This window comes from Sphaeramia orbicularis, chromosome 12, assembly GCF_902148855.1.
Source record: "Sphaeramia orbicularis chromosome 12, fSphaOr1.1, whole genome shotgun sequence".
Lineage (NCBI taxonomy): Eukaryota > Metazoa > Chordata > Actinopteri > Kurtiformes > Apogonidae > Sphaeramia > Sphaeramia orbicularis.
Genome location: NC_043968.1, coordinates 23,780,608 through 23,793,339, shown reverse-complemented (window position 1 = coordinate 23,793,339; position 12,732 = coordinate 23,780,608). Strand labels below are relative to the sequence as shown.

Genomic DNA, 12,732 nt, shown 5'->3' with positions numbered 1-12,732 from the left:
CAGACATAAAGCATTCCTTGTGCTATCAGGAAAGCATTTCTGTACATATGACTTTACTCTCTCTTAATATTCTCCTCATTTTATAAGCTACTGAGTTATAACTTCAACATTAGATGGTTGTGTTCATTTCTGATTAAAATCTGTAGTATCTTAAATGTAATGTATATAATGACATAATCAGTAACTTGAAAGCAACGCCTACCAACAACACTGGAAAAACAGTCACATCCCATCTCTAAAAAAGCCCAGACCAGCCCAAACAACAGACATGCCCACTGTGTCCACTCACTGTGTGGCTTTGACAATGTCCCAAGTGCTGTAGTCGTCCACATGGTTCTTACGGCTGACGTTCTCACTGTAGCCGTGGTTGTAATGACTCTGGGGTTTGATTTCCTGTGAGGAGAAAGGGAGAAAGAGAGGATGAAAAATTGGAAAATAAAGACAAGTACGATCATCAGCATCTCCAATGTACTGATCTACAATAACACGTGCTGATTGCGGGGCTTCTTTGTTTACGTGTCCTGACGTGCAGCTGGTTCTGACGACTAAGGATCACAGTTTAGACACAGCATTTACATGACAGTCATGGCACTCCATTGAATGCAGATTGTCAGTGGGGCAGTGGAATATATTGTAGATGACTGATGTATTGTGACTTACTCTATATGGGATGTGCAGTGAGTAGTAACAATGTGTATGTATGTATCGTGAACAATGTGTCTAAACCATTTATGTAATTTGCCTAAATCAGTGACATGAGACTAACATTGGCATTTAGCTTTTTCCCCTATGGCTTTCCCTTTCAGAGACATGTATTTCTTTAAAAAGGACCCAGTACAGGTGTAAATACATTATGTTACAAAGAATGCTGTATCACAGGTTTTAGTAGCATTAACACTGCTAAAACCGAGTGAGTGTATTTGTTTAAACAGTTATTCTGTGGAGTCTACACAAGTCTTTGGACTAGTCCACTTTAACCTGCAAGAGTGGAAATAAATGTTACTAGCGAGTTGACCCATGGGGAACCACATGTTCTACATGTGGTAGTTTTTATGCTGGGGATAGTTGAATTTTGGGAAAAGATGTTAGTCTATATTTTATAAGTACTGACAACAAAATTGTTTGGTAAATCATTCTTTAAAACTTAAACAACAAATAATAGCCTATATTAATACTGATATCTAGGGACTGAAGTTAGTAAATGTGTCGTTCCTGTTTTTAACTTCATTTCCCATCATGCACTGTCAACTGTCAAGGCTGCTTCCTGTCCCTTCCCCTGGGAACTACTTAGCAATGTGAATTAAATCAGTCCCTCCTGACTGTTAGAAAGGGAATTTTAAAGAAAAAAGATATTTAATGTCAAGATGGGACTATTCCTTAATTGTAGGTACCAAATAGGCCAATTAAAAATGTTTCCATTTCTCAGAACCATGCAGCTACACACACAGACAGACAGATGCTCTGAGACCTTCCAGTATTATGATATAAATAATGACAACTTGCATGAACCAAAAATTTACTCCACTTCAGACTAGGGGTGTGCGATATGACGATATTAGATCATGAAGGATTAGAAGGCATCAACGATTCGACATAGCAGAGAGATCGTGGAATCATCTATAATGTGATGTTCAGAGCCATAGAGTATTCAACGGCTCTGGATGTAGTTATATGCTGACACACAGATGCATCACATCGGTTCACGTCCTCGTCGCGTGGATTTCGCATTGTGTAGTGGGAGTCATGGCTGACAGTGAAACGGACGAGTTGCTTCCAAAAGAGAACTCCACTTTCATCGTATGGAATTGGTTTGGCTTTTCCCCAAACAAGAAAATGTAAACAGTAATTTGCAAAATTTGCATAGACATGGTTTGCATGTCAGATGGCAACACCATGAACCTGTTCAATCACCTGAGCAGACGGCATCCCAAACAATATGAGAGCCAAACTGCTAGAAGACCAGCCGCACCGCAGCCAGAAGCAACAGGTAGAGTTAAATAAAAGGAAACAACTTCAACACAAGCATTCAGTCAAGGCACTCTTTATGAGAAGAGTAGCAAACGGTGGAAAGAGCTAACAAAAGCAGTGACTTTTTACCTGGAAAAGATATGATTCCCTTCAAAACAGCTGAAAACGAGGGGTTCAAAAGACTGCTTTAAGTAGCTGACCCACGGTACGAGCTGCCCAGCCGTAAATACTTCTCCAGCTCTACTTTGTACTAATAGCCAGTGAGTCCATGATTTTTCCCCCCTCCCATCCTGTGCTTGCGCCCCCCTGGGAGAGTGACCCCCCCCCCCTCAACCACTAACATAGGGAAATTGTTTGGTTGCAGTGTTCAGAAACTGACAAATTACGCTCAAAGATCAATGTAAACAATCGTGATAAAATTGAGATTGTGATTTTATTTTTTTAAAATTGTGATATGATATTTTTTGCCATATCGCTCACCCCTACTTCAGACAAAAATAATCAAGACATGATTTTTTTGTATGTCTCCGCCTCATTAGTATTTAGGCTAGTCTGACTATGATGAAATATGACTGTCTTATGCAGTATATTTTCCTTTGTTGTACCAACAGTATACTACTACTACTACTACTACTACTAATAATAATAATAATAATAATAATAATAATAATAATAATAATAATAATAATGACACAACCTCTCAAGTAGCTAGGGAACATGTACACATAACCTTAGCTGAAATATATTCTCAAAAATATGCTGGGAAAGATTGTTGATAGTGAATAAAAGTAGAGCAAGTTAAATACAAGCTCAGCAATTTGCTACTTCCCAAAATACCCATTGCAAATATATCTCTACTGCCACCCACTTTTGGCAGCATAGGGCGGCAGAGGAATATGCATGGCTATTACCAGCAGTAGTAACTTATGCAGTAATGTGACAAGATTAAGTAAATGTGAGCTGGATGGAACTATTACTGCAGGTATAAACTGCAGAGAACCTATTGCGCTTCATCATGACTTAATGAAAAAAGGACACACAGCTGTAAAAATGCAGAAATGCAAAACCCAATCAGCAACTGGTGAGATTTACTACTATGTACTACTATGTATATGTACTACTCCAGGACATTTAATCACTCATATTAATAAGTCAGCACAGTACCAAAAAAAACATTGAAATATAGATAGACGGAAGAAGATGGACAGAGATGGGCTTGTTGGGTCATGCTGCAGAAGATCGAATCTGTCACACAGATGAGGACACTGTGCTGCTTCTCACATTCAATTAGCCTCCATAGTAACGCCATGGAAACCACAATTAGCCTCCATCATTTGGAAACAAGGGTTGTGTCTGGTAAACACAGAGTACACACAGACTTCTACCATTCTGAGTCAATGGAGAAGTACAGCAGCTAACGTAAAACTGCTCGTGTTCAAAACAGTTAAGTTTCTTCTCACAAGATACAACACAGTAACTGAGCTAATATTTATTGACTTTATTTTTTTATTTCATTAAGACTCTTATCCCTGAACTGACAACACAGACATGAAGCGCCTTCAAAAGCTCAGTGTTCTGTTTAACTTTCAGGCCTTCAAGTCTTCTTAGCTCTGCTGCATATAACACTGGGGAATTATCAGGCAGCCTTTAGGGGTCCGGGGACATGGCAGTCTTGTGCAGAGCTGGTGGGTAGCCTGAGGCAAGAGCTCAGGGCAACACAGACTCAGAGCTGTGCCATTGCTCTTCTGAGTTTAACTTGGGTGTCCCTGAAGACAAGGGAGTTATGCTTTGGCAGCAATTCTGACACCGTGGGAATTGGTGAAAGGGAAACAACATAAAGAGGATATATGGGAGAAAGTTATATGGATGAGACGCAAGCATTTCTGAGGAAAATATCTAAATATGCAGAATAATAAGATGATACAAACACTCAAGTAGCTGAATAAACAGCAGAATACTGTTTAACCCTGATCAGATTCACATGTATCATTAGGGCAGTATAAGGGAAGATAAATATAACCCAGCCTAAGATATGCACGTACATTTTAATTAATAAATTAGACTGCAGGTGGAAGAGGAAGAAAGAGACAAAAAAAAGTTATTTAACCATCATAATTAATTATAAATAGTTTGTTTTGTGCTTTGATTCAATAGAAGATCTTGAAGAGAAAACAAGGAACAAATGAAAGTGAACAAACACTCAAGACCAGCAATCAAATGAGGGACATTTTAACTCATGATTAGTGACTTTGGGGGTTTATTCCTCTATTTCAATGGAATTAAAGCTAGACAATGAATATATTAAGATTCTAGAGATCTTTCTTGCCTAACAAAAAAATCTAAATGTTTGGTCTGTAGCATATTAATTAACATAACTTAACATAATATGTGTCTCCAGTCATTATCCATCAGTGTATTTCAAACAATGCACTGTGATGCCTTCACAAGTGGTGCTTTATTATTTTTAGGTAAAGCATGTCTTCAGTCTGGTGAAACATACTTTGTGACGAGTTCATTCATATTCTTATTATATATATATAAAAACTGTGTTCTCGTCCACGTGGGCGGTACCTCCTTCAGACTTGGGTCCTCTACCAGAGGCCTGGGAGCCTGAGGGTTCTGTACAGGATCTTAACTGTTCCTAGGACTGCGCTCTTTTGGACAGAGATCTCTGATGTTGCTCCTGGTATGTGCTGGAGCCATCCACTTAGTTTGGGGGTTACTGCTCCTAGTACCCCGATTACTGGATAGTACAGCAGTCTACACCACTGACTTTGGTACCAAAGGATGGTGGCTCGATTCCAGCAGGAACAGAATCGGTTACTGGAACAAGACATACATGGAGCAGGACAAATATATACAGGGGTTGGACAAAATAATGGAAACACCTTAAAAAATCAACAAAATATAATTTAATATGGTGTAGGTCCGCCTTTTGCGGCAATTATAGCCTCAATTCTCCGAGGTATTGATTCATACAACTTGTGAATTGTTTCCAAAGGAATTTTAAGCCATTCTTCAGTTAGAATACCCTCCAACTCTTTTAGAGACGATGGCGGTGGAAATTGACGTCTTACTTGAATCTCTAAAACTGACCATAAATGCTCAATAATGTTGAGGTCTGGGGACTGTGCCGGCCATACGAGATGCTCAACTTCATTAGAATGTTCCTCATGCCATTCTTTAACAATTCTAGCTGTATGGATTGGGGCATTATCATCTTGAGGTGAAGGTGTTTCCATTATTTTGTCCAACCCCTGTACATACATACATATGCCCACCCGTGGTTTGTTTATCATCCATATGCTTTATTCATGTACTGCTCATATTACTCTAACTAGAGGAAAGGGGACACAAATGAAAGTAATTCCTTTTTCACTGTGACTGAGCTGAGCCATTGTTCCAATAACAAAAATCCCCAGAAAGTCTGAAAGACTCATTCTTCATGTGGATATCCAATAGAAAGAAATTGCTTAAAATTATTCGACAGGGAAAGTGCTTTCCTGTCTGTCAAGGGACAGGGAGAGGGGGCTAATCTGTGAACCCTCAGACACCAGATGTTAAGACATTTTCTCTTTCTCAGCCCTCTATGGTGATAACCTGTGACCTCTTGTCAGCCTCTGCAGCTACCGCTTTCTATTCTCTCTGGCCATCTAAAAAAGCTGATGGTGGCATTTGTCAGTGCAGTGATAATTGCAGTGTGAGCAATTTTTCAGCTCTTGATTATGTACCTGCTTGCTGGTGATACATTCAACAACAGCGCAGGTGACAGTGATACTATTATCTGTTAGATATGGTACACTGGCCATTGATTTGAGCTTGGGATGTCATCTGTTCAGTGAAGCAGCAGGCCTGGCTTTTGTCAGAGCGAGCTGGGCAGTGGGACATATGGCAAACAGTCCTTGGGGGTGGGGGGCAGGTCATGTGACTTGAGCTAAAAATGTTATAGTATCACTTCTGAAAATGCATGTTTATGAACTAAAAGTGCAACCAGCTTAAGTAATAATCATACAGTAAGACAGTGGGAAATTAGCATGATCTATTTTTGTTTGTAAACAAACAATAAACATAAAACAAGATCACTCTGAGCTGCACTGGAAATGCTGTTCTCACTGTGGCTCCTTCTCTCAATCAGATTCAATTTGTAATCATGGTCATTTGGAAGGACTAATTCAATATTTAAGTCTCCATTTGGACTCATAGACTTGGACAACAGAGAGACAAACCACTATTTTATACAACCATGAATTACAATTTTCAGTCACCATTTTCTGCTTTGCACTACAACTATCAAATACTGAGCAGATATTTTATGGCTGGTTTATTCTTAAACAAATTACTTTAAAAGCAGAGGACTTTTAGCCCCTTTAGGACTTTCACAGACATGAATTTATTTAGAAAAGCATAATGTTTCCATTAGACAACTTTTAAAGTGCACAGAAGCTCTGAATGTGCAACTTAACTTCAGATGCTCCAATTCAGGTGCTTCATACATTCAGCCTCTCTGTGCTTTCACTACAGACTACAAGATGACCCAGTTTCCGAGCACCCTGGTGAAAAGAACAACTTTGAGCCAAGCCTGTATTGGCAGAGAAGAAAACAAACTAACTTCATGAGGAAGCTACTACTGACAGGCAAATTTATGTCATTTAAATGGTTGTGTAACGCTGTAAAGTCATTGGTGAATCCTCTTAAAAGATCACGTTATAGGCGATCACTTTATGTGTGGAGGCACAGTTGTGGTCTTTTGTACAAAGCGTCAACAGGATGCCATACACAGTTTCTCTCTTAATGTTTAAGTGTATAAATTGCCTCACTTGTCCTCAGCATACAGACAAAACTTCCTCAGTTCCTCAGCGTTGTAGCTCTTTAAATCTGTGCCACTGGTGACTTAGTGTGTAATAAACCGTAAATGACAATGCTTAGCCACCTGTCTGTTCTTGTACTTTGGTATCTGTATATCTTTTTGCAGTGTCAGGTACTGGGTCACTCAGCCTGTGACATTAAATCCAGACTGACACTACTTGACTTTGTGAGTCTAGAACATCCACACAAACAAAAGAAGGAAGGAAACCATTGTGCCAAGGGAGCAGAGGGCACACGGTAGCTAATTTCCATTAATTAGGAGACCCCTTCCTCTTACAAACTTGATCTTTACCAAGTGTTAAAGAGTAACGCTCACAGCAGGGACCAGCAACAATGTTAGTCTTGGTGTAAATATTAGTGCTGTTGAGGAAGCAGACATTCAGCTCTGCTAATGTGCATGTGGAAGGGAGCTGGGTGTTTATATATGCAACAAATACTAAGCATTACTTAAAAACATATTCAATATTTGCATATTACCCATCAAACACAAGCAATTATATAGAAATATTAAAATGTATATGTAAAATACTTATATCCTACTGAACTGAAGAAATACTAATAAAGTGCGATATCCATACAGTTCTCAAAGTGAAAATATGCATATAAGAGGAATCTGCCAGTTATGACACTACTGTCACAGAGACTGATGTCAGATCAATGGTTATTTTATACATGCTATGTCAAAACCACAAGCATTTACTAATCTTAAGCCACTATAAAACGCTGGGTGGTTTGCTGTCTCTCAAATACTGCTCTCTTTATCTTGTTATGTTCTGTTGAGTCAGGTTGTCAGCTATACATCAGTCATTACATGCCATACTTTAAATATTAAATACATTTTAGACTTAAATGTAATCGTATGTATGTTATTAATGACAGAGAAGTTGGTAATGTCTCATGCACATCAAGTCAGGCTGGTAAAAAGGCCACAGAGCTTGAGTGGGTTGCATTAACCCATGCAGCTCTGATCTGCGTTACGTACAGGTATAATTGGTCTTGGCAACAGTTTGAAAGGTGTATTAGTCTTAGAAAATGCCCCTATATCCTCAGGGAACAACAACTTCTATTCTTCAGTGATAATCAGCAGTCATACATCATCATGACTTGGATGATACCATTACAAACAGACTGTCTGGCTAATTTGAGCATGACTGATATGAAATGGCAGTCATTAATGACAGAATTGTGACAAAGATGCATGGTGCATGAAGAAACTACAATGACAGAGATGAATCAATTAGTGGACACTGACTGCACAACATGTGGCATAATTACTGTTAAGTTAGTAATATAATGGAATAACATACTTATAACACTAATAGGCCTATATCAAGGGGTAAACTAGTCTGGTTGACAGTCTTTCCACTTCCACACACTATAAATGTGCCTGAAAAATATACACATCCACTTCATGGCAACAAGCTAAACAGGAAAACTTCCAGTTAAAACCAAGTAATGACAGGGAAAAACAACTGTGTTTGCATCGTAAAGCTTCCTCTTATGATTAGACTATGTGCCACAGAGAGATAATATCAATTGATGGCCAGGATGTACAAGGTCTGTACAATCTAGCACAACAAAGAGACAAGGGAGGACAGGTTTACATGTGATGTACAGGTAAGAAATAGCCCAAAGCACAGTATCGTCACTTGAGTTTCATCTAACATGCCTAAGCACAAAGGAATAGCTTATCTTTTATCAAGTAAACAGAATACAGATGGCTGTGTAAATTGACATGAAGATGATTGAGATCTTACCAAAACTATCCCTATCTATGTGGTGATTAACAAATACAAAGCTGCCAGCTAAATGAAGCCTACAATATGAAAAAAGAAGAAGAAAAAAAAAAAACATTGAAAGGAAGTTACAGGTTGGCAGGACTGGCGTCATGTATTGTTATTTGATCAGTCATTATTGGGTTAGAGTGAATTAGAGAGGAGCCTGTATTGTTACCTTGGATATCAAACACTAAATTGTGACATAGATACACACTTACAGTGCTAGCTAGCATTTGATGATACTGTTAAACGTTGGCAAGGCCAAGTAAGTGGACTGAAATGGAAGGAGCTAGTTGACTATAATCACAGTGCAACACCCGTACAATAACATGCAGATTCGTAGACAGGACGTATAGTTTAATGTTACGCTGTATATTCTCTGGTGACATTATTTCCTTGTTTCACCGACTGTAAACCACAGCTACACTTGACACCAGTTTGCATCACTGCAGCCAGACCAGCCAGCTCTGCCAGTTTAGCTCAGCGGCTAACGTCGTTATCACAGTGAGGATTAAACACTGATGTTACTTTTGCCACCAAAGACTCGGGGTTAACATGCAGCTTAAAAGCGTGTTTACTAACTTAATGGCACAGGGTGGCCACCGAGGAAACCGGGGGCTAGCTTAACATTAACACGAACATCTGCTCAGCGTTTACTGATATGCAGCAGGAGGAGGGGGCTAGCGCTAGCAGCTTTAGCATCGTTAGCTGCCTGCCACCCCCCCACCGGTGATTCTGCAGGGGGCATCGTAGTTTACACAAAAACACGGCGAAATCACGCAGCCGCCGACACACAGTCTGATATACTGCAATGTGTATATGTTTATATGTGTAACCGAAAGTGAGAAGTCCTCTGAACATACCTCAGGATGGAGAATAGGGACGCAACCAGCTTCTTTCTCATATTCCTCCATAGCGTCGGCCATCTTGGTGGTGAAGTACGCTAAGCATTGTGGGAAACGAGAAGCTGTGTAGGGGGAAACAAACACAGGAGGAGGAGAGGGGAGCTGTCAAAAAGAGATGGGGGACGGGTAACATCACACACAAGGTCACATAGAAATCATTTCCATTTTCACCTTCATCATTATCATCACATCTAAGATCAGAGGATCTGAGCACTGAGGCAAAACCATCCTACAACAGATTTATGAGGACTGATATTGTAAAAAGGCCTTCTCCCACTGAGAATTTATAAGCCAGTAGGTTTGATAATGATCTCATCTCAGTATATTCTACATGCTCCTTTGCTATCTACTTTTATTACCTTTTTCTGTAAAAGTCTCCCTTGAGACCTGGATTAAAATCCTTTTATGATAAAGGGACAAATAAACCAACTGAATAAATAAAACTGGATTTCTCTCATCACATTTTACATTAAAATGTTATTCTGAGATATATAATCTGAGTTCAGACAAATCCTAATGTGTACTGCTGAAATGTGCTATAGAGATTAAGGCTTGGGATAAAATCTTCTGCTGCCTTTCCAAAATTTCAATAGATTTAAAGCATTACAACACAGTATACTGCATAATGTTTATATTTTACCATATATTAGAATTTTATTTATTTATTTTTTTTAAATTGTCCCTAATGTAAAATTCAAGTAAGCACTAAGCTTCATTGTTTGTGGGAATGCAGCATAATTAAAATATTCTTGAAGGCATCGTTTGGAGATATTAATACAGAAACATGTAAACAGGTGTTGGGAAACCCAGCATTATGTTTTCCCGGAAATGTTCCTGATTCTTCGACACAACATGAAAAAGTCATACAAACATGTTTAATGTTAGCAAAGAAAGCTATTATGGTAAATTGGGTTGGTGATTACCCCTTTTCTGTTTCTGTATGGAAATAGCTGATTCTGGTTTGTTTTGTCCTAATTTTATCTACAAATACAGTATGTATTGTGTTTGTATTTTAATTTCTGTACCATTAAAAAAAAAAAAAAAAAGGTAGCTCTATCGTCTCACCTCCTATTCTAGGGACACCTTGGGGACATAGTCATAATTCATATTAATAATTATTAACCCTATAATTAACATATTGTATATGGATGCTGTAATTATACAGATTTTGTTTCTAATCTGGAAAATGTGAATTATTATAACAGCTTTCACAGCTGTACTTAGGCTAAATAAAAGCAGAAATAATCTATTTATATGTTATCAGCAAATTAATAAATATACTGTTAATCATTCAGTTATCTGATGTGTTGTGGATGCTATCACTAAATGTTGTAATATCTCAGTGCATAACTATTTACATTACACATTCTTGTCTAGTTTAACTACTAAAGTCACATAACAGCATGATGATGGCTTAAAAGATTTTCTTTGTTAGATTTTATTGCAGTGAAAAGCAATATCTTTTGGAGTGTTGTGCAGAATAAAACAGCAGAAAATTCTCAAACCTCAGAACTGTTCATTTGGCCGTGTATGAGATAAATTTCCACCAATTAATGCAAAACCATCCAGTGTGATTAAATCAAGATGGAGACAGAGTGTCCGTGTGGAGTCTCACATAAAATATTCATAAAACATAAAAAGCAGTGATGTGACGTGATGATGCAGTTGCTTGAACCTCTCTGGATGCCCTTCTCCATGTCCCAGTCACACTTTCCTACTAAACCTTCACTAACCACTAGATGTCAGTCTTCACCCAAAAATTTATGCAATTGCCTGCCTTATTGAAAACAAATGTAGTCCTTCTTATACTATCTTCAAAGTGTGTAATATGAAGGAAACCTATTCTAAAATCATACCAATGACCTAAAGTGTTTATTGCAAATATTTTACATTCATTAATTACATTAACGTGATATTACAGTATTTTACATTTCAGTATAATCATCTTTTATTGCCATTAGAAATCAAATAGAGTCAATGTCAAGAGGTCAGACCACGTCCATGGTCACTGACTACATATTTTGAGATTCATACTATATACTATCAGTACTATCATTATATGACCCCATCATTATATTACCCCATTTATTATATTACTACTTATATCTTTACCAAAGGAGTACTCACATGGAGACAGTAATAAGAATAACGGTAAAGCAATACAAGGCAAATTAGTAAAAAAAACAACAAACAAACACAATCATAAAGAATAACGGAAGGAATTAAAATATAAGGCAAATACATGGTCCTAACAATATGCCTAAAACAAGAACAAGTAAAGTACACTACCAGGCAAAAGTTTGGACTCACCTTCTTATTTAAATGACATAAGATGGACCACAGAAGGCCAACAAGTGCTCAGCATCATTTGGAACTCCTTCCAGACTTTTGGAAAACATTTCAGGTGATTACCTCATGAAGCTCATCGAGAGAATGCCAAGAATGCACAAAGCAGTAATAAAAGCAAAATGTGGCTATTTTGAAGAATCTAAAATATAAAACATGCTTTGAGTTTTGTCACATATCTTTTTAAACTACATAATTCCATATGTGTTCATTCATAGTTTTGATGCCTTCAGTGAGAATCTACAATGGAAATAGTCATGAAAATAAAGAAAAACCAGGTGAGTCCAAACTTTTGCCTGGTAGTGTACACTTTATTTTCTGCATGCTACTCCAGATTTCAGGGAAACTGGATTTTAAAACGAAAGTGGAAAAAAAAAAAAAATCATCACATGCTTTTTATCAGCCTGTCCAGACAAACAAATCAGATGAGCACAATGCAGAAAAGGGAGGAAGTCTGCCAAAGTTGTGTCAAGTTACCCACATACAGGTTAGAGACAGTACAGTGAGTGTTTGGGCATCAAAATAGTGGTCAAAATAAGCGAGGACAGGGCTTGGAAGCAATGCAGTAGTAATTTGATGTTTTAGATAATTATGTTATATACATTTTTGAAACTATTCCCTTCTGATGTTTTATTTTTCTAATTTACTGAAAGAGATACATTTTATTTTTATTTATTTTTTATTTATTTTACTGGATATACATGATATTGTTGTATTGCTCTTCCTCTCCTTGTTATTTACTCATAAAATCTCATACCTCATAAAATAAAATAAAGTAAAACAAAATAAAATAAAATAATAAAGAAAAATAGAAAAAAATATACCTTATATCTAGCACTGATAATGGTACAAATGCCTCAAATAGTCAG

At 37.7% G+C, this 12,732-nt stretch overlaps 1 protein-coding gene across 1 annotated transcript in view; it reads right to left on the bottom strand.

The window, feature by feature from the left end:
* The window catches only part of zdhhc17 (zDHHC palmitoyltransferase 17), a 34,997-nt gene extending 25,448 nt beyond the window's left edge, over nucleotides 1-9,549 (bottom strand). The window contains exons 1-2 of the mRNA XM_030149767.1: nucleotides 9,476-9,549; nucleotides 290-393 (exon numbers count right to left, since the gene is read on the bottom strand). Coding sequence (XP_030005627.1) covers nucleotides 290-393; nucleotides 9,476-9,538 — 167 coding nt within the window. The 5' untranslated portion in view covers nucleotides 9,539-9,549. The remainder of the gene's footprint in view (nucleotides 1-289; nucleotides 394-9,475) is intronic.
* Nucleotides 9,550-12,732: the final 3,183 nt, after the last annotated feature.